Below are 26,840 nucleotides of genomic sequence, written 5' to 3' on the forward strand. Positions count from 1 at the left end.
GTTGTAGAAGTCGGGGGATCATTTTTAAATCTTTTTAAAGCAAAACAAAGGCTACAACTTTAAAGCTGTTTAACCCGCTATGGCATACTTTATTTGTGACACATGGTGTATTTAACCAATCATAGGACAAGGAACTTGACTTCAGTCCTCGCCGTGTTCTCCCCATACACCTCTTTTGCTGCCAGCTTTGACATGACGACTGCCATAAACGTCTTCAGTTCTGCTTTTTTATGTGCAGACGTTCCATCGACATCCCATCACAACCTATATTGTTATTAACAATGTCTACGAACAAAATACCGTCAAAGGTTAAAGAAGGAGCTAACATTGTATGTAACTGCATCAATACGGATTATTCCCAACCTATTAACATTCCTGTGTGCATGTACACATGTACTGTATACTCTGAGGCCACAGCAAGAATGAGATGCAATATCTGAGCTGCATCAAAAATCAATTTACCAAGAAAATTTATACTAAAATTAATTGTCACAGAGGTATTTATTAAACAATATGTTTATCATTGGGGTACTGATGAGATGTAGTACTGTAACTTTAACTTCGTTCTTGCACATGTCATTAGATTTGACAGGTTTACCTACTGTAATGTTGTGACCAGTGAGTGTATATAGCACTAATAATAATGTCTGGATTATATATATATATATATAATATATGGAAGTGCTGGTAAATGTCTAATTACAAAAGTTGCCACTGTGACAAATCCACATAATATTGAGTTTTGTTCTAATCCTATTACAGGTGGTCCTCATTTTAAGATGCTATGTGGTTATGAACGCACTCCCATAAATTATGAATACTGGTCAAAACAATACAAGAACTAGGACGCGTAGACAGAGTAATATGTTGTCGCGCGTTGCTACATTGAGGGGGGACGTCACTTTTATGTCACTTTAAGCGCCCCACAAGCGTGAGGCAGACTGGTGTCGGCGTTCCAAAGAAAAGGAAAGTGAAAAGTGACATGACATCGTAAGACGCTCTGTGGAGAAATCGGGTCCAAGCCGCTCAAACGCAGCAACCATCATCGAGGATAAAGATGGGATCTTGGAATATCTGCTCCTATGAAATGGACAGTGATACCGTAACTAAGCAGCGCAGTGGTCTCATCGTTGAGGCTCCCTCCTCCTAATAAGCCTGTCTCTCCCTCCCTTGCAACGCCCCTTCCAGTGTGTAAGACAACCAGAGACAAGTAAGGAGTTGTTGTCTTTTTTTATTTTATTCTTGTATATCATGTTTTTATGTCCTTTATGTGTTCTGTGTACAGTGTGAGTGACTTTGGTGTTAATTTAGGCCAAAGACCACCTGTATACTACATTTTCCAAACACTTGAAGACAAATCGTGTTGGGGCACACTAAAAGAACATATTACAATTAATGAAGAACAAACTTAGAGTCAAACTAAGCGTGCACCTACCATAAATGAGGACCGTGGCAGAATTGCTTTTGCGGCGTGCGACAATGTTCTTGGCCACACACGTGTAGTTGCCTGTGTCGGCCAGCCGGGCCTTCTTGATGACAAGATTATGGTCAGCGGTGATGAAAAAATTGGGGTCGCTCTGCGGGTCGATGACGTCCTCGTTCCTCTGCCACTCCACCTGAAAGAGTTTGATTGGTCAAAAGTGCAACTGACTCCGGCAGTCTCCTCCACTCACACACAAACACACACACACACACACACACACACACACACACACACGCAGGGCAGCCACAGAGAAGGTGCCCTGCGTATTTTGATGCTGTCAAAAAAAGTAATTTGGTATAAATATATTTATACACCTGAAAGATTTTGTAACAATGTTGGAAAGACACATTTCCATGTGTCTGTGTGTGTGAAACTAGTGATATTTTGTTTGCCTTTAGGACAGGCCAAAACTGATTTAATTCCCATTTTTGGCACACTCAGATTGCATTCTTTGTTTTCAAGCTCTCACTTGACTTCCTGCCTTCTTCAGGCTGCTGCTGCATTGTTGTTGGTATTATTGCCCCGTGTGATGCATATAATTGGACTTTCTTGTTCTTCTGCGCGCTCCTTATTTTCTCCTGTGGTGACTTCTGCTCAGATGCTCTTTCTTTTCGAGCTGTGGGCTGGCACTTTCCTTCCTATTTCTCTGCAACCTGTCCCTGTGCTGTCCAACTGTGATTGACTAGTTGGCTGTTTGTGGTCCCTGGGCTGTCTGAGCGGCTGGCCCGACCTATGCTGTGTGTGTCATTAGAGTGCCCGGTGTCTATGCAGCCATATTTCTACAGAGTGGTATGGCTCGGTACACAGGGTTTGTGTTTTTAAAAGTTTCAAAATTTGAGTCAACAAGTCACTAAGCATCATATCTGGCTTTTCTTAAACAATAAGCCGTTTGAAAGCTTTTAAGTATTTAAAACATGACAGTAGAAATGCTACATAATGCATACACACTTGGTGAAAATGGCGCTGAGGATACACTATTTGTACCAATTTGGGTGTGGTAAGGTACAGTAGTCAATTAGAAGCAACTGAAAACTGAACTTTTTGAAAACGGCTTTCAGAATGGGAAAATCTGACAACGCCGGCATGTCATTTTCGTGTAGACAGCCAACATGACAACGATGACGCCACCGACCCACCGCCACCAAGTGGGCTTTGACGACAAGCCAACATAATATCTGAATATTTCTACAGACGTGACTCACCCCAGTCGACGTATTTCGTTGTCTTACATTCCATAATGACTCGCAGAAGTAATTCCACTTCTCGTAAGTCTAGATGAGCCTTGGGAAGCTGAAGACGACGGACTTATGCGCATGCGTTCTTTCTTCTTCTATGGTTTGGTGTGTCACGTGGTTCCATGTGCTTGTCTTTTCACAGCGCCACACGTAGGTGTGCCTTGTGTATTACATTGTTTTCACTCAAGTGATCTGTTTCTGTCTGGATGCAACTATTTACTAATCCGGCACCGTGTGGATGCAAATTTTTTTCAACCCGCCCCCAAAAAAATCTCATGCAGCGTTCCTGTGTTCGCCTTAGAGTTTATGAGAGATGGCAAAGAGGACGGAATAAAGAAGCGAGCGAGAGCGAGTCAAATAGAGCCATTAATTATAGATAGGCCTTTAGAGATGCCAAACGTGAAGTGAAGCCTCCCAGCTTATCCTGGGCGATATGATGAGCCGATGTGATATATGGCATCTTGGAGATGTGAGAGAGATAATAAATCAATAAGAGGGGATAATTAGAGGTGTAATTTATCCATATAGGCTGTCTTTTCCCCGGTGGAAGCTGAGGAAATGCCAGGGAGATGATCCCTGAGCCTCTATTTGCCCTTTGTCCGCCTGGTGAAGAAAGGGTAAATGGATGCTAGATGGGGCCCTATAAATATCTTTCATATATTCTCACCTCCGCTGGTGGCACTCCCTCGGGGGGATGGCAGCGCAATAGCACCTCCTGGTCCAATGCCACTTCTTTAGCCTGAGGCTCCTCCTCAAAGTTCTTTCTCAGGTCTGAGGAGAGAGCACAAAGAAACACAACCAATTAGGCTATTTGTAACTGCATGTGGAGTGTAAATGAAAGCTCCGCCAAGCTAAACCCCAAAATGTTCACCAGCGGGCCTTGCTGAGTGCGGTGCACTCCAGTTGGCCCCCCGAAGCCACACAGGGATTGGTGGCACCAACCATGTTGCTTATTACAGGCTGCCTGGCTTTTTCAGAGATGCTTGTCTGCTGCCAGAGGGGGCCGGCATCAAGCAAAAGCAATTGCATTACCGCTCACTCCTCCTAATACCCCCCTCTCCTGCGCCACCCACTCTCTCCAGCAGCCGCCTGCCTGCAGCTTCCATCTGTAAAAGGGCTTGGAGCAGCCACACGAAAACAAAGCCTTGAGGCACCTGGACAAGAGCTCCTGCAAGCTTGGCTGACTGCATGAAGCTTCACATTTCATCTCATTGAATACTTTTACTGGTGCTATATGTTTGCCCATAAGTCAGGCTTGTGAGTTACACAAGTAAAGCTAGCATTGCTGGATCTTCTCAGGTGGAAATAAATGGACGACTGCTTGTGTCTGATGAGCCAGACAGGCCGCTGATAGCTAGCAGGTTGGCACTAATTTGATGTGTCTGCCCGGGGTTTGCACTCAGAGTGAATCGATGTGTTACTGTGTCGCGAGGGGCATAGGGCGCGGCTGTGAGCTGCTGGTGAATTCCTTTTAACTAATGGGAGAGCTCGTTCTCAGAGGAGCATTAAGACGGAGTGTTTTTGCAAATGAAATGCGGCCGATACAGGAGATGTGAGATCATCAGAGTTAAATGAATGCGTGAGCTCATGGATGTGTCCTCGTCTTACGTCCGAATGAAACAAGGTTAGATAATAAGCGCATGTTTTCTGAAGGTATGGTTGGTTGGGTGAAGGTGGTGCTGTCTAGAATAATGCATATTTATGCTGGAATTAATAGGTAGAATGTTTTAAAATACTCAAATGGAAAAGGGCTTCCTCTAATAAAGCTTTTGAGGCTGCCGCAAGGGATGCGCCTGTGTTCCCCAGACAGATTTATGGTTGCTACAGTGCAATAAATTTCAGATCTGTTTTTATTCCAGCTACTTTCATCTGGATTGTCGTTGATACAGCCTATCTGGAAAAATATGCTCATGAATACTAAAATTTAGTGTGACACTTTCACTGCGAGGTAGAAAAGGATTTCTTGATGAAGGGCATTAAAGGGATAACAGTCAATAATAACATAATGAGGATTATTATGGGTTTATTCCATGATAGTTATATGCATGGTTGGAGTTACACCGTTACTTTAAGGGGGCCTCTACAATTTTTGGGTCACATGGGGGTGTTGGCGTGCTGGCAAAGTTGTCATCAAGAAAAAAAAAAAAGTATGACATATGTACATTTATTACATGTATACATATGTATATCTGTATCTCTCTCATTAACATGAAATGCACTTTTCACACGAGCAATGCAATATTGTAGATTTTAAAAAAATGTGTATCAGAGATTTACTATCTTTATGGAAACTCAGTATGTTCTTCAAGCGGGCTTGACACTAACTGAGAACTACATAACCACATAAACCCAACCCTTGGTATGCACAGAAAAACCTCCAACGTTAACCACGATGAGTTTGGTGACGCTGGTCAACCTTCAACTTATTTGCGGGCAACATTTTAAGTCACATTTGAACATTCTTAACAGTCATACATATGTCAAAGTAAGTTAACCATCGTTAAAAATAAGTTGAAACAATATCTACAGTATATATTTGAATATGTAGAACAGACACAGTAATGTCTGTGCAAAAAGAGGAATGATGCAGGTCTGGAACCATCCATCCATTCTATACAACTTATTCTTCAAGGTCACAGGTAAGCTGGAGCCTATCCCAGTTGACTTGGCCATATTGCGCCGCTGAGCTGTCAGGGCCGAAACATGTGGATCAGGCAGCTGTGCTGCTGTGTGGCATAATAGACCAAGCCCACTCGGCGTTACCTTCTTTAGCAGCACGGTCACGCACCGGTGGGGTGGATGGCGGGGCTTCAGTTATATCAAACACGGGTGGTTTACCTTAAAGATTAAATGGAGCGCCATTTCATGTGTACATTCCATTATTTTATTATAATCAATAATGGATTGACGAGCAGACAGAGATGCGTGTTCTGCCTTCTCATGGTCTGCATCCACCATCATTACAGTATTTGTGGCAGCTGGCCACGAATAAATTTAGATCACATGGCATTGTAGTTGTGCATAGTCAGAGGCACTTCAGCTTGCTTAAGGCAGGCGCTCTCTCTCAAATTGCAAGTGGCAGCCAACAACTAGCTTTACAACATAGTGCAAACAGACAGATGGCCATCAAACAGAATGACAAATTAACAGCACAACACGTAACAGGTAAGTTAACACACAACAATGAACTAATGTACCATTCTATGTGGGTAACAACGACTAAATGCTAACAACAAACATGGGACTTGCTGGCTACTCCCGTGGCAACTTCCCTCAATGCTACAATATTGCGAGATATTAGACGTACAATGACAAGTACTTTATCTTTAAAACCAGTGAAAACTTCAGGGTTTCCCTTACGTTTTTTTGAAGCTGTGGTGGTGGGCTGCATGGTAGGCGGACTGCTGCCGCTGCTGTGCCACTGCTGCGTCTGCAATTTTTGTTTATCACAAATCATTTTTGACTTATTTATTAATTAACTTATTTATTAATTTTTTTTTTCAACAACCAGCAGAACATAACCCAGAACAAAACTGTTAATTTAATGGCAACATTTTTTTTTTTTTTTTACAATTTCACCACTATTAAAGCTACTTTGACAAAAAGAAAGGAGAGATGAGCTATTTCTGTTTAATGTGACTGCCGATGTTTAAATTGTACTTTATTTACACAGAACATCTCCACACAGTGGGCTCATTAAATAGAGGTGTCATGTTTGAATAGAACACTTCTAAAAATAGTAAAAGGTGAAACAAATATGCTTTGCTGAAAATCAGCTGGCAAGCTACTGCTAGCTTACGAGCTACCTGTTGGGGGCCCCTGTGATAGCATCACTACCTTAAAGCTGAAGACGCTACATGTTTATGTTAACAAGTTAGACACACAACTAGTGTTTTCAAGACAAGCCATAAGTATTATAATGATAACAAGAAAGCAAGATGGTTAAGTGACACTTTAACAAAGTAAAGTAAGTCGCACGTACCCCATGAACGTCATAGCCACTTGTAGCTCGCTTGTGGGACAAAAACGAGCTAGATAGCTGCCGCCAGTGCCGCAAGATGTGTACACAAAGATGCCAAAACATCGAATGAGACTGAAATGTGAGCACGTTTCAGTCTCACCAAAGAATATTTGCTTCACCTCTTAGTAGATTTCTAAGTGTTCTATTCAAACATGATGCCTGTATTTAATGATAAATGAGCTGAGTGGAGATGTACTTTGTAAAGAAACTACAATTAAATGTTGGCAGCTCACCTCTCCTTTCTTTTTTGTCAAAGTAGATTTAATAATGCTGCAAGTTGGATACACCTGTGCTATCATAACCAAGGGCTCTCAATTTGTACACTTGGACTAAATAGATCAGGTAACAAAAAGAGGCTTGACATTTTGAACTCTCACTTTAAGTGCTCTCAGCAACTTTGCCATTAAATTAACAGTTTTGCAATGTCCTGGGTTCATGTTCTGCTAGTTGTTGAAAAATGTTAAATAAATAAGTTAATAAATAAATAAATAAGTCAAATTATTTGTAAATAATTGTATTTGTATAAAAAAATAAAATAAAATTGCAGACGCAGCAGCAAAACGACACAGCGGCGGCAGTCCCATGCAGCCCACCACCACAGCTTCGGAAAATCCTAGGGCAAAACCTGGACACCCCTAGTAATTAGTATTATTTCATTAGCATTAGCATTTATTAACATGGTAATTATTTTAAAGTACACTTACAAGCAATCCTGATGTACGCTTTTTGGCTTTTCTGGGTTCCGGTAGTGCTCCATGCGACACATTGACACCAGTACTCATCGAGGCCGAAGATCTTCTCCACCTGCTGTCTGGTGATTTCTATTGTCACCTGCATGACTGGCAAAGCTGCAAATAAAAAGGGAAAAATACGAGTGAATGTGGTGAAACTGGTTTAATGTATTTGATTTTGTCTAGTGAATCACGTCTTTGTACTTTTCGTAAAAATACAGCCATGTAATTAGGAAAGTAGTGCAGAATAAACAAGCGGAGAACTATAATCGTATATAAACAGAGTGCTTGTTAACTGAGGAAAATGAGAAGAGCGCCTACAGCTATCACTGGTGCCATTTGGAAGGTGGATAAAGCAGTAACAGTTGCAATGAAATGCAGAAATGCACGCAACAAATAAACAACCCAGCCTATGCTGCTCTTCTATAGTTAAATCCAGGTAATTAAATCTCTGTAATGCAGTACAAAATAGCTCTATTGCTTAAAGACAAGCCTTCAGGAAGCCAAACAAGATTGAAACAAATCCTCTCTGCAAAAGTTCAAACAATTTAGTGTCGTCAGGAGTTTTCTTATTTAAGGGACAGGCCTTGATTTTCTTTTGACCTTTTATTTACGATCTAATGCAGAGCCCGTTTGCGTTGTCTTCAGCAGAGTGCTGGTATATGTCCTATTTTCTTTCCACTTTGGTGACGATATCCTCGTTTCCTCTCCGGTTTCCTGCTCACCCCATCTGATCTTTCCTCTCTGTTTTTTTTGTTTTTTTTCTTAAATGTGTTCAACCTTTCATATGAACACAAAGCTTTCCAGGGAGCCACAGAGGACACATCTGCCTGGCTGGCACAGAAGCACACACGCTGGCTGTATATTTAAGTCTCAATGGAGTGTCACTCTTCAATTTCTATTTGCATAAAAGCACTTTGTGACTCTCCTGCACTGCACACACACACTTGATCTGTCTGCAGTGATCGCTTCCAGCTCCAGACACATGTTGGTGGAAACTTGTCTAAGTGGCACCTATCAGGCCATCACAACTCGTATATAGCAATTATGTAAAGTACTTGCACAGTCTGCAGATATCATTGAAAATTGTTGTTTTCTGCAAACAAACTGAGGTTCTACATTGCCCTTGTATGACAATCTTTATCTGTAAAGGCAATAGGAGGGACTACTGATTAGTAGCTTCAGACACACACACACACACACACACACACACACACACACAGATAGGTGTGCCCAAGGATACATTTGGATACATTTGCCGTAAATCCAGCCTTGAGGCACCACTGTGTCTCTGAATTCTATCAACTTGTTCTTGTACGTGCTTCACTCACAACAAACGCAAAAAAAAAACTTAAAATATTGAGTGCAAGTTAAGTAAGTTTCCTGCTTTTATTCTCTGCGCGTAAGCCTGTGCGCACTCGTGCGGAGAAAATGTGTGGCTCAGCCGGTGAGAGAGAACCCCTAAAAGTTTGAACAAATACCTAAAGTAAGAAATTGGGCACTGCTGGGAATCGACAAATGGAGCAGAAGTAACCTTCCTACCCTTAAATCAGCACTATGCCAACATTGGGCTTTGCCCCTTAAAATGTCAAATGAAACGAAAGACAAACACATCTACTGGTATATTATATAACAGTCCCCTTGTCTTTATGTGCAATTCCAAAAACAATGCTTGTTCTCACAGTTGGAGGAACCACAGAATGTAATACAATTTATTGCAGCCCTTGACCTTATAGGAAATGGCAATAATCCGTTCAAGGGTCCAACTCACTATCATGAAACCTTTATTAACTGTACAATTGAGATGTGATTGGCTTTCTTACCGATATCAGATATACTGATATTGTCCAGCACTTCATGACCGATACCGATAGCAATACTGGCAGCAGCTCTTCCCTTAAACCAGTGCTTCTCAAATAGCTACCGCTGTAGCTACGGAGCTGAATATCCGACGTCCAACGTGAAACTAACTCCACCACGGTACACCGCGGACATGTCTGCATGGTGGTGTTGCGTTTTTTTCTTCTTGCGGGTGGCGGGAGTCGAGTGGCAAACAGCTTTGAGGTGCATCACTGCACCTACCATATTGGAGTGTGGCTCGAAATTATGAACGTGATACGGCAACCGGATCGGCCTGATCGCGTGGCGGAAGTAGATATTAAAAATGCAGCGGATTGGCAGCGATGCTGAATATTGGATCGGGACATCCCTACTCTGGCCTAATACAATTAGTGAAAGTCTAACATGGTGATAGCTGGGTATGTTTTTCCAGTATCGCTGTTCACGTCTTCGTTGTATGCAGTTGTATGACAACCCCATCAGCAGTGGCTGTGACTTTCCCTCCACTTCACCCGTGACCTGCTGGTCAGTGAGTTCTGGTCAGTTTTTGGTGAAAGTAGTTCCAGCTAGTTGGTGGAGTCACAAAAGTGAAGCGTTTTGCTTCTCAAAACAATATGCATTCAAAAGACGAATACATCACAAAAGTGTTCAACATGAATAAGTCAGACCTCACAATCGCTCAGTGTTATTTCCTCTCCCTTCGTATCACGGCACGCTGTCGCTTGTCCATTGTGGTGCACTGTATGTGTTTCACAGAGTTTACAAGCGCGGATGACGACCGCTGCAACGTGAGAGAGGTAAAGTGAGCACGCAGTGATACGAAGGGAGCGAAAGTAATGCTGAGTGATTGTGAGCTCGGAGGTTTTCGTGACCCCCACCGACTAGCTAGAATGACTTTCTTCAACACCAAAAACTGACCAGAACTCTGCTCATGGGACAAAGTAGGGGAAAGGTCACTGTTGACGACACTATACTGCTTATGGGGAAGTCTTACAACTTAATTTCAAAAAATCTGAACTAATCAGGAATGATTGCAACAGTGAAAGGCAAATATCAAATATCATCCCTCTAACCCATCCATCAATTTTCTATGCCGCTTATCCTCATTAGGGTAGCGGGGGTATGCTGGAGCCTATCCCAGCTGACTTCGGGCGAGAGGCAGGGGTACACACTGGACTGGTCGACAGCCAATCGCACCATCCCTCTAACCTGAACGTAAAATAAAAATCCATTTGGTACAACTGCAGAGATGAAATACAGTGCAGCATTAAAAATTGCAATAGCTTTGAGTCACACTGTTCTCAGAGCAGTTTATATACGCATATCCTTTGGAGCAAGATGCCATATATTAGAAGACATACAGTATATTAGGTGTTCACTAATAGCCCATATTCAGTGCCTAGAAATGCTCCAGGAACGTATTTGATTAATGCAAACTTCTCCTTGTCTGAGCTAGAGGGTGAAAGGAATAGAAGATCAGAATGGAGATGCAATGCATGAACAATAGCAACCTGAGGTGAGAAATTCTAAGAGGAGCAATTTGAAAAGCTCTGCTTGCCAGGGTAATTGCATTCTGTTTCCTTATCTCTTTCCGTCTCCATAATTACCTGCTTGCTGTGTCTGACACCTTCAAGAAACACTGCTGAGAGTCACTCTGTCCAATTTCTCTCCAATTAATGCGCACCCACCCATAATCAGGGTGTTTGGCAAGTAAAATAGGACTGCAAGCTTAGAGCAGTTAATATTGACACACTTATGACTCAATTGTATCAATATCACATATTTGTATGTATAATCAACTGCCTCAAGAACATGCAAGCAAGAATTTACACTACCTGCAAATGCGGAACTGTTCACTTCACATAAAGTGAGGACTAAAAGTGTGACATCCCATCCCCCCCCTTCGCTTTGAGCTGCATTTATAAATGAGACTTTAATTACAACCTCAGAGAAACAAGCAGAGGGTGTGTGTAGAGACACCGATTAGCTGTAAAACACTTGAAGGCTAGAGAATTGACAAAGAAACATAAAAAAAAGGGGCTGATATGACCTCTGACCCCCGGCTAGCGCAGATGGAATCGTGTCTGACAATAACAGAGTTTGGCGGGACATCCATTGAAAAGCAGAAATGTGAAAAGAAACCCATTTGACCTATGCCCTCTGTTACCACGGCCATCTTCTAAGCCAAAGATTACATTCAGATAACAGACGACATACCGCATTTAAACGTGTAATAAACACTTGCATGTTAGCTCACATAGGACATAAAATACATACAAAGACATACAGTCGTCCCTCGCCACATCGCGGTTCAAATTTCACGACTTCCCTGTATCATGGTTTTTCAAAGATGTATTAATAAATCATGCTGTTTCGCGGTTGAATATGGCCTATTATTAGTTAAAAATATATGCATTTTGAAGCAATGTTTTTGTATTTTTTACCTAAATTAAGCATTCTCAAGGATAAAAACGACTAAATGAACTAAAATACAAATATAAGGCATTTAGAAGACGCGTTCAAATTGTGATATGTACTGTAGCATTCTACAGTGGTCACTTGGTGTCAGTAATGTTACTTTAGTGTTCATTGAAACATACAAGCACTATAGGCAATAGGCTTTTATTGCAGGTTTGAATTATCTCACACACAATAATAATAGCATAATAATCATAATCATAATAATGATAACATGGGCTACTGTTGCAGCTCTAACCCATGCCAAGCTAAACCCCCAACGTCACTTCCTGTCCTCGTGCACAACACATTTATTGCAACACACACGAGCATGAGTCTTATTTATGTTTCATTTTCTCTGATTTGATCTACTATGTTGGGTAATACAAACGTAAAGGTGACTATACTGGTGTTATTTCATGTCTAGAGGGCTTTTAATTTTAAAATCTGTATTGACAAGGTCATAAACTGTTTTTCTATGCTCTAACTACAAAAATATTCCATTTATAAAGAAGGAAACCGACTTTGCGGGAAATTCACTTATCACGGTCAGGTCTGGAACCAATTACCAGCGATAAACGAGGGATTACTGTATACAGAAATACAACATGTGAAGAAGAAAAAAATAGATCTGTTGAAGCCCACCCTGCAGTGTTTGCAGGGAAGTCATTTATGCAGAAATTCAACACTGGCAGTGGCAAATCACCTCAATGCACAGCGTTTCCCCTCTCCTCCTCGACTCGTACCGCTCTCATTTGGAGGTTCAACTTTTCATTCAACTTTCGGAACACCGGAACATTCATCAATGTCACTTCCCTCTCAACAAGCAATCAAAGTCAAAAACAGGAAGGGGCTTAGGATATCAACGCTGTCAGTGGTGAAGGAGAAAGCCATCGTCTGAGAACTTGCTGTGACTCCAAGTGTGCATGGAAAGCGATGCTGGCACGTGTCAGGTGAGTGTGTTGTCACAGTCGCTGATCCTGGCCTTTCTTGATTTGTGCATTTACAAACAGAAAATGTGGAAGTGCAAGAAAATTGTGTTTAGTTTGAGGCCAGTGCTTCTCAGATAGTGCGGCGCGCTGGGAAAACACACTTTTTAAAATTGAACTGAGTCACAAAACAATGCAGGTACCTTTTGGAATGTTTTATAACTTGGCATGCATAACCTAAGCATGACGCTTTTAACTGCTGAACGTCTTTCCACACAGTGAAATAAAAACTAATAAAAGTTAAAATAATGATGGCAGTTGTAGCTGCAAAAACTACAAAAATGCAAGGCACTCTCTCCCCCTTCGAGCCGGATGGCTGAAACACGTCGGGGTTGAATAAGGTCCATTGAGACATGCCATAAAAATAATAGGCATTTTAACGGGGTTAGAAAGTGCCTTGGATTTTTGTAGTTTTTGGTGGATAAGTTGGAAAATTGGCATGTTGGAAAATGTGGCAGCTGGATTTATTCTCCAAAAAATGAGGACTACTTGCTCATGGATCCCTTTCAAAATGTGCACCAAGAAGACAAAGAATATTTGTGTGTCTGTAGGTAATCTCCACTTGAACCAAGCGGGGCTCAACATACCAACCAAACATCACTGGACTCAATCTCGAGTGAGTCGATTGTGAATGTGGCCGAGTGCAGGACTTTAGTTTTCCTTGCCACACTCTTGTTTTCGCAGGGTGTGACCTCAATTCCATAGGGGTCATTTGCTTATCAAAGGCACAGACTGGAACTTACAGGTCCTGGGTGTGTGTTCATTGTGAACACAAGGAAATTCAATTAGGTGCCATGCTTGCTGTGTGTGTGGCGAGGATTCATCAGGAGATATAAGGGGATTAGGGTTGGGCGACTTTACATCAGGCCAATGCACCATTTCAAGAGAACAACGTTCACAATGGTTGAGAGGAGACATCACAGATGAGGCTTTTAAGGGACTGTCACCACATTCTAGCCACCCGTCAAAAGCATGTTGTAAGTGTTTCATTTCCTACTGTGCTTCGTCTTTGTACCGGATGGCATCAATGTCATCCCAGCATTGGGTGCCCAGTACTTCTTTTCAAGACTGCAACAATACAGCCCTCTTCAGACCAATTACTACCTATCCAACACGAAATAAATCCACAACCAAAGCCAGGCTGAACCTGTTTTGAGCAACAACAACAAAAAAAGAGAGGCATTTTTAGTTTGAATCCAGGGGTACACTACAAGAAAAAGGAAAGATAAATTATACTTACTCAAACCAAAAAGGAGATCATTTCATGAAAATAAAGTTTAAAAAAAACATCAGTGTAAGCCGTATTCTGAAAGAACTATACCAACTGGAATTGCCTCTTTTGCTGGGTTTGTGTTATCAAGAAATATTATTCAATTCATATATGACATACTGTATGTCCCTAAAGAAAGATAGTAGTTGCTGTTCTGAGATCAGATTTACATTTGTGGGGCACTCATTCTCACTCATTCATTCATTACATTTGCAGCTTTCCTTTGCTCTTTCAAGCAATCCTTCGTTTATAGCGGTCAATTGGTTCCTGACTATTTCCGCAAAGTAGGACTCCTTCTTTATAAATGGAATATTTACGTAGTTATGGCAGAGAAAACCTGTTTAGGGTCTTCTGAATACGTTTTTAACATTATTAGAGCCCTCTGGACATAAAATAACACCAATATAGTCTCTTTTTCGACTCTAATTTGTCCACAGGTGTCGATGTGAGTGTGAATGGTTGTCTATATGTGCTCTGTGATTGGCTGGCGTCCAGAGTGTGAGGCAAGGCAAGGCATATTTATTTACAGAGCACAATTCGTACCCAAGGTCATTCAAAGTGCTTTACAGAAAAGAAGGGTAAAATCACTTCAAAATCATTCTAAAATCATGACATAAAATTCCATAAAACAAAATTTTTTAAATCATTTAAAATTGAACAGCGCAGTTAAAATAGAAGTGTTTTTGACCTGGATTTGAACACTACCAACGTTGAGGGTTGTCGCACATCTTCTGGAGGACGGTTCCAGATTTTGGCAGCATAAAACTAAAACGCAACCACACCATGTTTAGTCCTGACTCTGGGCACCCGCAGGAGACCCGTCCCTGAGCTTCTCAGAGCCCGAGATGGTTCATGTGGCTCTAAGATGTCAGAGATGCACTTTGGAGCAAGACCATGAAAAGACTTGTACACAAGCAGAGCTGTTTTAAAGTCTATTTTCTGAGCAACAGGAAGCCAGTGCAGAGACCTGAGTACTGGACTAATATGCTCATATTTCCTGGTTCTAGTCAGGACTCAAGCAGCAGCATTCTGGATGTAATGCTGTGTGTACCCCGCCTCTTGCCCGAAGACAGCTGGGATAGGCTCCAGCATACCCACGACCGTAGTGAGGACACGCGGTATAGAACATGGATGGATGGATAGACTCCTGTAGATTTGTATTACCCAATATTGTAGATATAATCAGAGAAAATAGGCCATTTAAGACATAAATAAGATTTGTGCTTGTGCTCGTGTGTGTCACAGTAATTGTGTTCCGGTGCTAGCAGGGCAGCAGAATGGGCAGCGGACACAAAATGTCATCAGGGTTCAGAGTTGAGTTTTAGCTTGTGGCTGTGACAATAGGGTTATTGCTCCTCTTATTATGTTATTATTATTATTGTGCCTTTTGTGAAATAATTTAAATCTCCAATGAAAGACTGTTGTTCCGGTGATCAAGTCTGGTGCTTGTCACCTAGTGACCAATATAGAATACTTCATTCACAATTTGAATTCAATACGTCTTCTTAATGGCTTGAATTTGTATTTTGGTCATTTTTATGCTTGACAATGCTTAATTTAGACCAAAAATACATACAGTTGGTTTAAATGTGCATGTTTTCTTACTAATAATAGGCCGTATTCAGTGTTTGAAAACCCGTGATAGAGTAAAGCTGCAAAATGTTAACCGCAATATGGCGAGGGACGTCTGTACTTGCAACTTTGTTCTTTGTTCTTTGCAATATTGTGTAAATAACCCAAAGTAAACGCCACTTCACACAACCAAGGCCATCACTGCCATGCCATAAAGTCTGCAAACCTCAATTACTATGTAAAGCAGCGCGATGATGGGTGGAGCGCTAAGAATGGCAGGTGGCGCCATAAGCGCCCCCCCTTTTAAAAAGTATGGTGTGGCCTTCTGAGTGAAGCACGGCTTCTATTAAACTGCAAGAGGGAGGGCAACTGCAGCAGTGAGGGGAGGAGGCAAAAAGGCACCCTCTGCTTCCATTCAAGGATGCTGGCGAGGTTAGGGCTCAAGTCACTGGGACAGCATTCTGGGTCAAGGCGCTGCCCGCAGTTATAACCAGCTTTTCAAGAGCTTCTTTTGATTGAGCTGTCCATTTTACACAATGAATGCATGCGGCAAGGCCCCCGCCGATGCTCTGAATGTCGTTACAGATTATTCATGGCTGACAAACAGGAGAGCAGGTAGTGGTCCAATCAATCTGTTTGGGTTCAGTCCAATGACACTTCAAGGAGATTCAGATTGGCTTGATGAAAGGGAATCATGCAGAGCCAGAGAGAACTGATTTAAGTCCTGGAACCTGCATAGACGCAAGTTTAAAACCTAACGCAGAGATGTAAGAGTATAAAAGGTTCTGAAACAAATAGATAAGCATCAGGAGAGTGACATCTTCCCTACAGTATTTGTTAAAGTAGCACTCTACACAGGATGTAACAGCAATGCAGGAAACAATGACACACAAATTGAAGCTGAACAGGTGTTCACAGCTTTGCAAAGTGCTAACGAATTCCTGGCCAAATCCTCAGAGTAACTTTTCAGTGTCACAATATGCATCATTATGGGTAAGTTTCTATATTTAGGGGCCAAAAAGCAACACTGGATAGGTACCACATGTTTCCATACTTGTTCTAATTAATCTACCTGCCATTGGTGTCCATGGCCGCCGAAACAACTCTTTTTATAACATTTTGTACGTGTACAGCAGGACTGTCCACAGTGCAGTCCAGGGGGCCATTTGCAGTCTGGAGCTTGTTTTTTTTTTTTTTTTTATTGGCCCGAGGAACATTGCAGAAATAAAATAAACAAAAAATGACAGTAAAAATGGTTACATAAGTGCAAATGTTGATATTCATAACACTAGCACACACCTAGTAGCACCTTTAAAAAAAAAAAAAAAAATTATATATATATATATATATATATATATATATATATATATATATATTTATATGTATGTGTGTACACACACACACACACACACACACACACACACACACATTCATCCCTTGCCACGTCATGCTTCAAATTTTGCGTCTTCACTCTAAACACGGTTTTTCATGGTTCAACACGGCCTATTATTAGTACAACAATACGGTTATGGTTTCATTTATTTCGAACATGCATACAGTATACATTGAATGCTTCATGTTACAATTCACAGCCACAAGCCAATATGCATATTTCAGCATATTTTTATTTGCTAAATTAAGCATTTTCAAGGATTAAAAACAGCCAAATGAACTAAAATACAAATACAGGGTGTTGAGAAGACACATTCAAAGACATTGTGATGTGTAGTATTATACGCTAGTCACCAGGTATCAGTTATGCTACATTGATGAGACAAAAGTCACTGCAGGAAGTACTGAGTCTATATTATCTCTTATTTATGCCTTTCTCTTATGTCTACTATATTGGGTAATAGGAGTATAAAGATGACTATGGGGTGTTATTTCATGTCAACATGGCTCTAATAATGTGAAAAAAAACATATTTATAAGGTCGTTAACAGGTTTTCTATGCTCTAAAATGCTACAACTACGAAAATATTCAACATATGAATAAGAAATCCTACTTTGTGGAAATGCACTTATCACAGTCGGTTCTAGAACCAATTAAGCGCGATAAACAAGGGATTGGTGCATATATCAGGGCTCTTCAGTTAAAACTGAATAAGGTCCGTTTATGACTTTTTTTTTTTTTTTGTCACAGCGAAGGTCCGAACCTTATTTTGTCTTAAACTGCATCAAACAGAATAACTCATTTGAATATCAAACGTGATGAAACCCTGCACATCACCCTACAACCAGTGCTCAAATAGTGGGGCGGGCCCCCCCAGGGGTGCGTGGTGTCAGGGGGCGTGTGAAAAGCAGGGAGTACTTTTAATATTTAAATACAAATAATGTAATACATTTAGATTACCGTTTACTCTATTTACACCGCATAACCAGTTAGGCATGGAAATTGGTGGGTAAATATGTCGCCGTCTAATCTCTGCATATAGTTACTGAGTAATAAATACAAATAAACAAAAAGATATGGTTTATTGCGAGAACAAAACTCAAAGCAAATACTATAGTTTATCAAGTCCCAGGCTGCCAATGCCTCCCAGACCGCACTTTGGACACCCCTGGACTAAATGAAGAATGAAGAAATGTGTTCTACTAAAAACTGTGCTTTGTTTTGTAACTGTTAAGGATTCCTGCAATGACTGCTTATGAAAGTACGCAATATTGAATGATTTGCATTTTACATTTTAAAAAAAGTGAACGTGTTGCATCTGTTCCTCAAAGCATGCAACTTGTCATTGTTGTGCTCTGCCAGTGTCGCTGCTGCTAAACTACTAAAACAACAATGATGCAAAACATTAGCTCAGCAGCTCCAAGCCAAACTCCTCTGGTCAGGCTAACGATGTTGCGTGCGCACCGCGCTCCTTACCAGCCTGCATCCGGGCTCAGCACACCACCTCCCAGCTTGAGCCATCGCCCGGTGGAAGGGGAGTAATGTCATCCACTGATTCAGTCTCAAAGAAGCATCTCAGGGTCCTTTTTACACATATTTTACCACCATAGAGTGTGTGCTTTTTGTGTCAGTGAATAAAGGAGATGTAGCTTGGCTAGCTTGTCTAATGAGATGTCAGCCTCTACACAAATTGCAACACATAATCAACAAACTGTAATGCCCGCCTGTGCTTGTGGTTAAAGAAGATATAGGCGCAATGCAATTCCAATTGCTTCATTAACAAGCGGCAAAAAACACATAAACACACTCATACGACCTGAGCTGCACTAGCATGCTCTGCTATGCCGCAGTGCCACTCACACGAGCTGATGAGTAAGAGATGACTTTTCAAGTTATTGCGTTGGTTTAGTTGGTGTTTCAGGTGGCCGCTTCAGGGAGGGGAGTAAAGAAATACCACCATGAATGAGGAATCCGCTGGGGACTTGCCATACTGTTGTTTTCAATGAACTCATCACCCGTGTGAATGCAGGCTGAGCAGTTTGCTCCCGACTCGTTTTATAACAGTGGTTCTGTTGCTGTGTTGTGCAATATACTCATTAATAAATGATCAAATGATCACTCAAAGACCTTTCTACTTTCTCATGTACTCAAAATTGTTATTCAAGTAAAAAAAAATAAGCTGTTATATACAGTATAATGAGTTTTCAGTGTGCAAATCAAAGCCTTTCCAATTCTTGTCTGCTTCCAGTTAATACCCTGTCCTCTTTACGGTTGAATTACACAAACACCTCAGTTATATTGCAGCATTTACTGTATTTATACCATATAACAAAACCAGTTAGGCATGGAAATTGGTGGGTAAATATGTCGCTGTCTCATCTCTGCACATAGTTACTGAGTAATAAATAAAAATAAAAGAAGACTGTTTGTTGTGAGAACAAATTTTCTATTCACACTCAAAGCAAATACTATAGTTGATCGAGTTTATCATAGTCGCTAGCCAGGTTTTTTATGTTTATGCTTGACTGAAGAGCTTTGAGCTTTCAAGCAGCAATGTGTAAAAACGAAATGCTTGACAGAACAGTTTTGTGAGGACATTTGGCAGCAATTGACAATAACATACAATATTATGTTATAATATATTGTTGTATTTCATATAATATTGTGAACCACAAACAAATTTTGCTTATGAGGGACATCCGGTTTCCATGACAACTCAAAAGGCTTGGCCCCATTAGTGCTTCTTGGACACTGAATTCACGTTTATACATGGTTGCTGGTCACCGATTACATCAAATGGGCATTATTAGGTCAAAGCAATGGATTTTTCTACTTACGCGGTGCCCTTGTAATTAGTTTACTTAACCTATCCTGAATGGCACACGCCCACTGATTCCCCCCACCCACACACATAAAGAGGCAGCACTGTAATTTACCACAGTGCCCTTGTTGTAATTATTCTCATCCAGTATCCCAACTCTGATGATTGGCACCAACAGAACACTCTGCAACCGACTTCAGGCAGTGAGTGACTGGGACCTGCTCCTTTATCTCCCAAACACACCTTGTCCTACCTCAAATGAGAGCACGTTTGCGGTGAAGGCCGTGAGCACTTTGCCTCTGCTTCCATTTCATTTGGCCGAGTAGGAGATCTGATAGAATGTTAGCCACATGAAAGCCGTGATAATTTGCTCTGTCTAACATGTTTCTCTCCCCCTTGTCTGACATGGCGTTGGTTGGGCTCTGAAGTAAATAAGGAAGAGAGCTCGAGGTAAGTCAAACCAGCTCCCATCTGGCTGCAGAGTGCTCTGCGCCATACAAATTGCATTAGGGTTTTTTCCCCTTTCCTCTACTGTTGCTTAGACTCTCCTGGGCCTTCAACAGCGCCGTTTTGTTCAAAAGTGGATGTTTCTTCGGGAATACAATCAACTGAGGTGCGGAACACGATGCTGCCCAACCACAAAACATGATTCGATAAATGGCACACAAGAATATTTACCCGAAAAATTGTGCTTTATGTCGTTCCCTTTAATGTCGCTGTTAACAGTGACTCATATCAATTTAAAATCAGGTGCCGGTAGGTTGCATCAGTTTGCAACGCTGCACCAACTGCAATGACATCACAATATTAATGCACTCAATAAACAACAACTTTGACCGTGTGCTCTGATCAATAGTTTCTAAACAATTAGCACCACATTGATGTAAAAAGCTGATTAGCGGACAATCTCCTCCAACAATGAGAAGGGTCAGTGTCTTCAAATGCTAGAAACCAACTGCTCACACAACAGATAAACATGTTTACTTCATACTTCCACACAGAGAGACAGACCCACGCAGTATATCATAATAATGAGTATGCCCCTTACAATCTATCTATACTTGACTAGTTAATGTACAGTTTTTATAGGAGTACAGCCATCTCTCATTTATTGCGGTTAATTGGTTCCAGACCCGACCGCGATACGCGAATTTCATTCAATATTAACAAATAGAATATTTTCGTAGTTAGAGCATAGAAAACCGGTTTATGGCGTTGTAAATATGTTTTTTTTAACCATTCTTATAATTATTACATGAAGTAGCACCCCTCCAGTCCCCTTTACAATCCTTTTATTCTTTGTTTACACCGTATTGCGCAACTCTTATACGCAGGCTACATGATCACTACAGGGACACAAGAGACGGCGGCTGCTTTAAGCAGAGCAAGCTACCTAGCATCCAATTTATTTATTCTAAACTTATGAAAGCGTTTCAAACCGAGTTGGGAAGAAGGAAAAAGTAAGAAGCCAAAAACTTACCACTTCCACATGGAGGGGAAGAACTTGTTTTCACCGTCATGTGGAATATGCTATGGATAACTCCATGCAGTGTTAAGGTAATGGAATCTAAGGTAATGTCTCATCAATGTAACATTACTTGCCTAGTAATGCCTGGTGACCAGAATACTGCATATGCCTTTCAATATTTTTGGACTAATAATGGGCCAAAGTCAAACACAAAACAACAATTATTTATTATCCATCCATCCATTTTCTATGCCGCTTATCCTCATTGGGGTCATGGGGGTATGCTGGAGCCTATCCCAGCTGACTTCATGCGAGAGGCGGGGTACACCCTGTGCAGAGAACATATAGACAAACAATATTCCACACTCAATTTAGACAATTTAGAGTCGCCAATTAACCTAACCATGATTCAAAGCCAGGTCTTCCCCATCTCCAGACTGTATGGCCAACATGCTAACCACACAGCCACCGTGCGGCCCTCTTAAACTTTGAACCCTGCGAGCTAATAGAGCAGTGCGGCTAAATTCTAATCTTGTGACATCTCCTTTACCTCGGAATTACGAGTGATTGTTTAAATACTGTGCTGCTCGTGAGTCAGTGAAGAAGCTGTAGCTCTTTCTTTGGCGGGAGCCAATCACAAGCTATCAGTGCAGTCATGACACGCTTGTCAACCCGCTGGTTGTCAGTGGAGGTCATTATATATACCCAATAAGAACATAACAGTCTGACTCACGGTGTCATCTTTTAAACAGACTTAACAGCACAAATTTCAGCACACGGCAACTTCATACTCAAAAGGTTTATATACAAATATCAAAACATGTCCCAATGTGACTTAAAATAAAGATAAATCCAACATTTTAAAGGTTTCCCATAATGCATTGCATCCGAGCAACACATTCATTGGGCCGCTGCAATGACGTCACCTTCGCTACGTCACCGTTTCCATGTGTTTTGGTCCTCTGGTGGACAGACGCAGCATTGCAGCCATTTTCTACAAGTATGCTTTGTATGCTCTCCTCTAATTAAATGGTTTTATTAACCGAAATGCATTATGGGAACACTTTAAAATGCTGTCTTTGTCCATTTAAAACTTGTATTGATACATGTGTCTATAATCCTGAGGTATAATGTTTGAGTGTTATTTGCTGAGAGATGAAACCGTGAGTCAGACTGTTATATTGAGTAATGGCCTCCTGCAATTTCCAATGCACTGACAAGCTCTTTGTGAGTTTACTCCTAACTCGTGATTGGCTCCTGTCAAAGAGCTGCATGGTCCTCACGGACTCATGCGCGCCATAATATGCCACTCTATGACATTGGCACATGTGGCTTATACACCGGTGCGGCTTATATGAGAACAAATCTGTTTTTTCCTCTAAATTTAGTGGGTGCGGCTTATACACAGGAAAATACGATAATATTTGAAAAAGCGCAATACAGTGAGGGAGTGATGTGTGACCTGGCAAGGGATGACTGTATAGATTTAATGTCCTGAAATTTTAAAATGAATTAATTTAAAATGTATTTTTAAATTTCAAAAATGTTTCGCCATTCCGGGTGGTCTCGGAACGTAACTCCTGTAATGTAACTCCATATCTACTGCACTGATTTTCATGACAGACCGTAGACATAAAACTTACTTCAACATGCTTGTTCACTGCATGCAGGGGCAATGAGGGGAAACGGCACAAAACTAACAAAGATCAACTCAGAAATGGGCTTAATTAGCATCATACAAGTGACGCCTCTTTCAGGTAGCTAAGAACATTTGAGCAACCCCCCTGCAGTGTCACTAAATAGCCACTGAGGGCCACCATCCATTAAACCTATTCAATATTTTCTATTGTCTACTTCTCAGGAATCTCTATTCATGGTCAAACACATATTTCTACATATTGTAATTCAGTGGAAACCACTGATATCTTTCTAAACACCTGGTGACAGTTGATACAAATCCTCAAACGTCAAATGAGATGGACGCATTTTCTCAATAATGTATAAAACAACAAGTAGAGTCGGTGCCAAACATGACTGTCTCAATAACATTGTGATTATATTAATTAAGTAAAAAAAGAAAGCCACTTAAAAGGGACTGAAGGTTAAACATATTGCCTGATTAGAATATTACATTTAACAGCTTTCACGGCATGGCTGAGTTGAAAAAGCATTATTTGAAAACATCATGTGTGTTATGATAGCAGAGGTTTAGCCAATGACACATGGCAACATGAAATGAATATAAGCATTTAATGTCATCTATCTGGGAATCTGGGAATCTAAAAGTTTGCTGGGTCTGAATGTGTAAGAATGAAAGAGAAGTATACATACTATGTATAAAAACAAACAAAAAAAAAAACAATGCAGGGTCCATTTTTAGCACCTAATGCCCTAGTGTTCACATGGAGGCTGAGTCAACATGCTTCTCGTCTGAATCAACTATAATGACACAAAGGGATGAAGTGCTGTAGACCGAACACGCATTGAGTCTTTAAATATTAATTTCTTTGTTCAAATGCAACTGTGTAAATGATTTATCAAGTCGATGCAAGACAGAGAGCTGTGTATTTTATAAATAAACTGATGCTGAAACCTGAGGAAAGGCAGTGAAAGAGGAAAATGGAACCCTTTAATGTGGTCAGAAGTTGAAAAAGTTTCCTTGAACTTCAGGTGGAAATGTCCAACCAGTACTTTCACACTAGTCCTCGTTCTATATTGCGGTCTTCCACTTTTATTCTTATTGTTGTCGTAGCCATAGTGTGTCGAGCATCAAGCACACTGATGCGTGTACTCTTTCCGGTTTTATGCAAACCTATACCCATGTTTTAAACATATTTTCCAAATATTAGTAATGTGAAGTAACAACACCATATAGCAGTGTTTACACTTGCACGTATTTTGCCTGTACATTGTCCCACAATTCACCGTGGCAATGCATGTTATTTCGATGGCACAACTGAAAAGGCTGAAGACTAGTTTACGCACTTGGCATGCAATTCGTGACCAAAAATGTTTACGTCTAGTGTAGGACATGGTATGTGCAACGCGCATTGTTCCCGCATGGGTATGCACTGTCACCACCAACTTCCCGCAATACGTGAAGCATTTGTGGCATTATTAGGTCCCGCTTTGTCTCGCGTGATGTTATGCAACAGCAGGCATCACCCCTAGCTTTGTTAATTCCTCCATTTGCAAGATGTTCAACTCCAGAGAAGCCTACATTAGCTTGCAGCTGCAGAAAGGGCAGGAAGAAGGCATAAACTAGAAAAAAGAAGGCACAGACAGTGTGGGAGAGATAATTGTTGACAAGAAGACATAGCTTTGGGCATGATGATTAGTTATTAACAGAAATTCACAAGGATGATCCAAGAGACGACAAACTACTTGAGAATTCCCCCCCAACTTGCTTCAAGAGCTGGTGGGTTTGGTGTGTTCACTATGCGTCCACAACTAAAAATGATGCGTGCCACATATTTTGAACATTTCAAAATGTTCGGTGTGCACTGGAACGTAGAATTGCACAACTGACACATACTTTACGACCAATTTACTCAGTGGCACGTCACTGGCACGCACAATTACGCACCACTGCGGGGACAAAATGCATGTAAGTGTAAACTAGGCTTATGGCAGTGCCCTAAAGACAGCTTATTGAGGCTTTTGCAGAGACACCAAAGACAAAATGATTTATAAAAACAAATCAGTTGTCTAAGAGGATGTGAAGTGATTCATTATTGATGCAGATGGTGTAAAATCTTCAGGATTGCTTTGTGATGGGTCCCAGACCAGTACTGCTGTTCCTTTTGCTGTCAGCACGCCTCATTGAACATCCACTCTGATGAAAAGACTTCCCGAAAAACATGGATATGTTTTCTTAGTGTTTTTTTTTTCTCTCTACATAAGAGACCAAATGCACCAGCGCAATAAATTAGCCACCATTTGCTTAAACTTGGGATTTTAAATCCCTGAGCACATGTATGTGTATTTCGACTTGACCTCTAACCCAGCAGGCTGCATGCACCGTCTACCTTTAGCTATTTTACATAAAAATACAGTAGATTTTAGACACATTTAAAGCTACCGCGCCTCAAACTTCAAGTAGAAATGGTGTCTGTGCTCCTTTTCATGTCTCACAGAGCATTCCACGGGGACATTGGAGCTTTTTTCCTTTGCCCGTGCATGACTGTCCCATACCCGGGACACCCTGCAGCTTCCAGTTTAAAAGGAGTTGGTGTTTGTTCCAGGAGTGTGTAAAATACAAATGCTGTAAAAGTCTCCTTGGGGCCAAACACACAAAGCATTAACTGTCAGCCAACTCACTTCCTGTGCCTATCAAAAATCTCCATGGACTATTTAGCTGTCAGCTGCCTCACCACACCCCCAGCTTTACTATTACTAAACCAATTTGAGCAGAGCAGGTGCTGATTGACACCACAAACCCCCACTCGGCACACCGCTGTCAGGCGAACAGTCACATCTTTCATTCGGGTGCCACGTGGAGGAATGCTTGAAAACGACGGTGCCATGGGGTGGACATGTAAAAAAGATAAAACCCAACTTCATTGCCTGCAATCATAATCAGCTCTTTCCGTCTTCCGACGTGCAAAACGCTCACTTTGTCAAAGCTGAGCACATTGTCAACTTTGGCCCCTATTTTCTCAGCACAAGTGCAGTCCAGGTGGACTGGATAATACATGAACTGCACACGAACCACTTTTTCTTCCAGACATCTCAGGTAGGGCATGCAGAGTTTACGGTTACACAGATCTGAGGAAATGACTTCCACGAAGGTCTATAAAACTGCTCTGCACTAAAGCTTCACAGGCTCACTCACTAACACCTGGAAATAGCAGTTTAAAAATCTATTTGTTTCTTCTACTGTAAAACAGTACTATTGACAACCAGTAATGTTCATTTATTTGTTGTACAAACATATGAGTTGCTGGCACCAGCATCGTGCAGACCTGTCGACCTTGAAACTTTAAGGAACTTTATGAGTATAGCCTCCCATGCCTTTCATGCCCCCCCGACACCTCACCACGCCCCACTATTTGAGAAGCACTGCTGTAAGGTCATACTTACTCCTGGCAATCTTCAAACAGGCGGATTCATTGATTGCACAAAAACATACCAAATTGAATGCCACAAAGTGTTGAAGAGAACAATACAATTTCTTCAAAAATAACTACACAAATGTAATTTCTTCTGCAAGGGCTCAGTTTTTTGGAAGATGTAAAAAATTGACAGAGAAAACAAACCCAGGACACGACACCAGATATGTTTTGATGGGAGGACAAAGACTGTACGCGTGGGAGACCGAAACTCCAGTGTTTGGTGAAGCGTAATTATCACACTTTGTCTTTGTTCTGCTAATTGCAACTCATGTTCAGTTCATTATGCGTGCATGCAGAGAGTAACTTCAAAAAGGGATGCGCGAGACAAAAAAAAAAATACATCAAAAAGAAAGAATAGATTAAATATTGTTGAATCCTGAATCTGTATGTGATTAATAATTAGTATAAAAACAATACGCCTTTACTTTTACCAATTTTACATGAAAT

At 41.1% G+C, this 26,840-nt stretch overlaps 1 protein-coding gene across 4 annotated transcripts in view; it reads right to left on the reverse strand.

Annotated features, from left to right (window-relative positions):
- unc5a (unc-5 netrin receptor A) overlaps positions 1 to 26,840 on the reverse strand; it is a 199,361-nt gene that overhangs the window by 59,877 nt on the left and 112,644 nt on the right. For all 4 annotated transcript variants that reach the window (XM_054791917.1, XM_054791916.1, XM_054791918.1 and 1 more), the window contains exons 3-5: positions 7,444 to 7,587; positions 3,386 to 3,489; positions 1,436 to 1,616 (exon numbers count right to left, since the gene is read on the reverse strand). In XM_054791917.1, the coding sequence (XP_054647892.1) occupies positions 1,436 to 1,616; positions 3,386 to 3,489; positions 7,444 to 7,587 (429 nt within the window). The remainder of the gene's footprint in view (positions 1 to 1,435; positions 1,617 to 3,385; positions 3,490 to 7,443; positions 7,588 to 26,840) is intronic.

The sequence above is a fragment of the Dunckerocampus dactyliophorus genome, chromosome 11 (genome assembly GCF_027744805.1).
Source record: "Dunckerocampus dactyliophorus isolate RoL2022-P2 chromosome 11, RoL_Ddac_1.1, whole genome shotgun sequence".
Lineage (NCBI taxonomy): Eukaryota > Metazoa > Chordata > Actinopteri > Syngnathiformes > Syngnathidae > Dunckerocampus > Dunckerocampus dactyliophorus.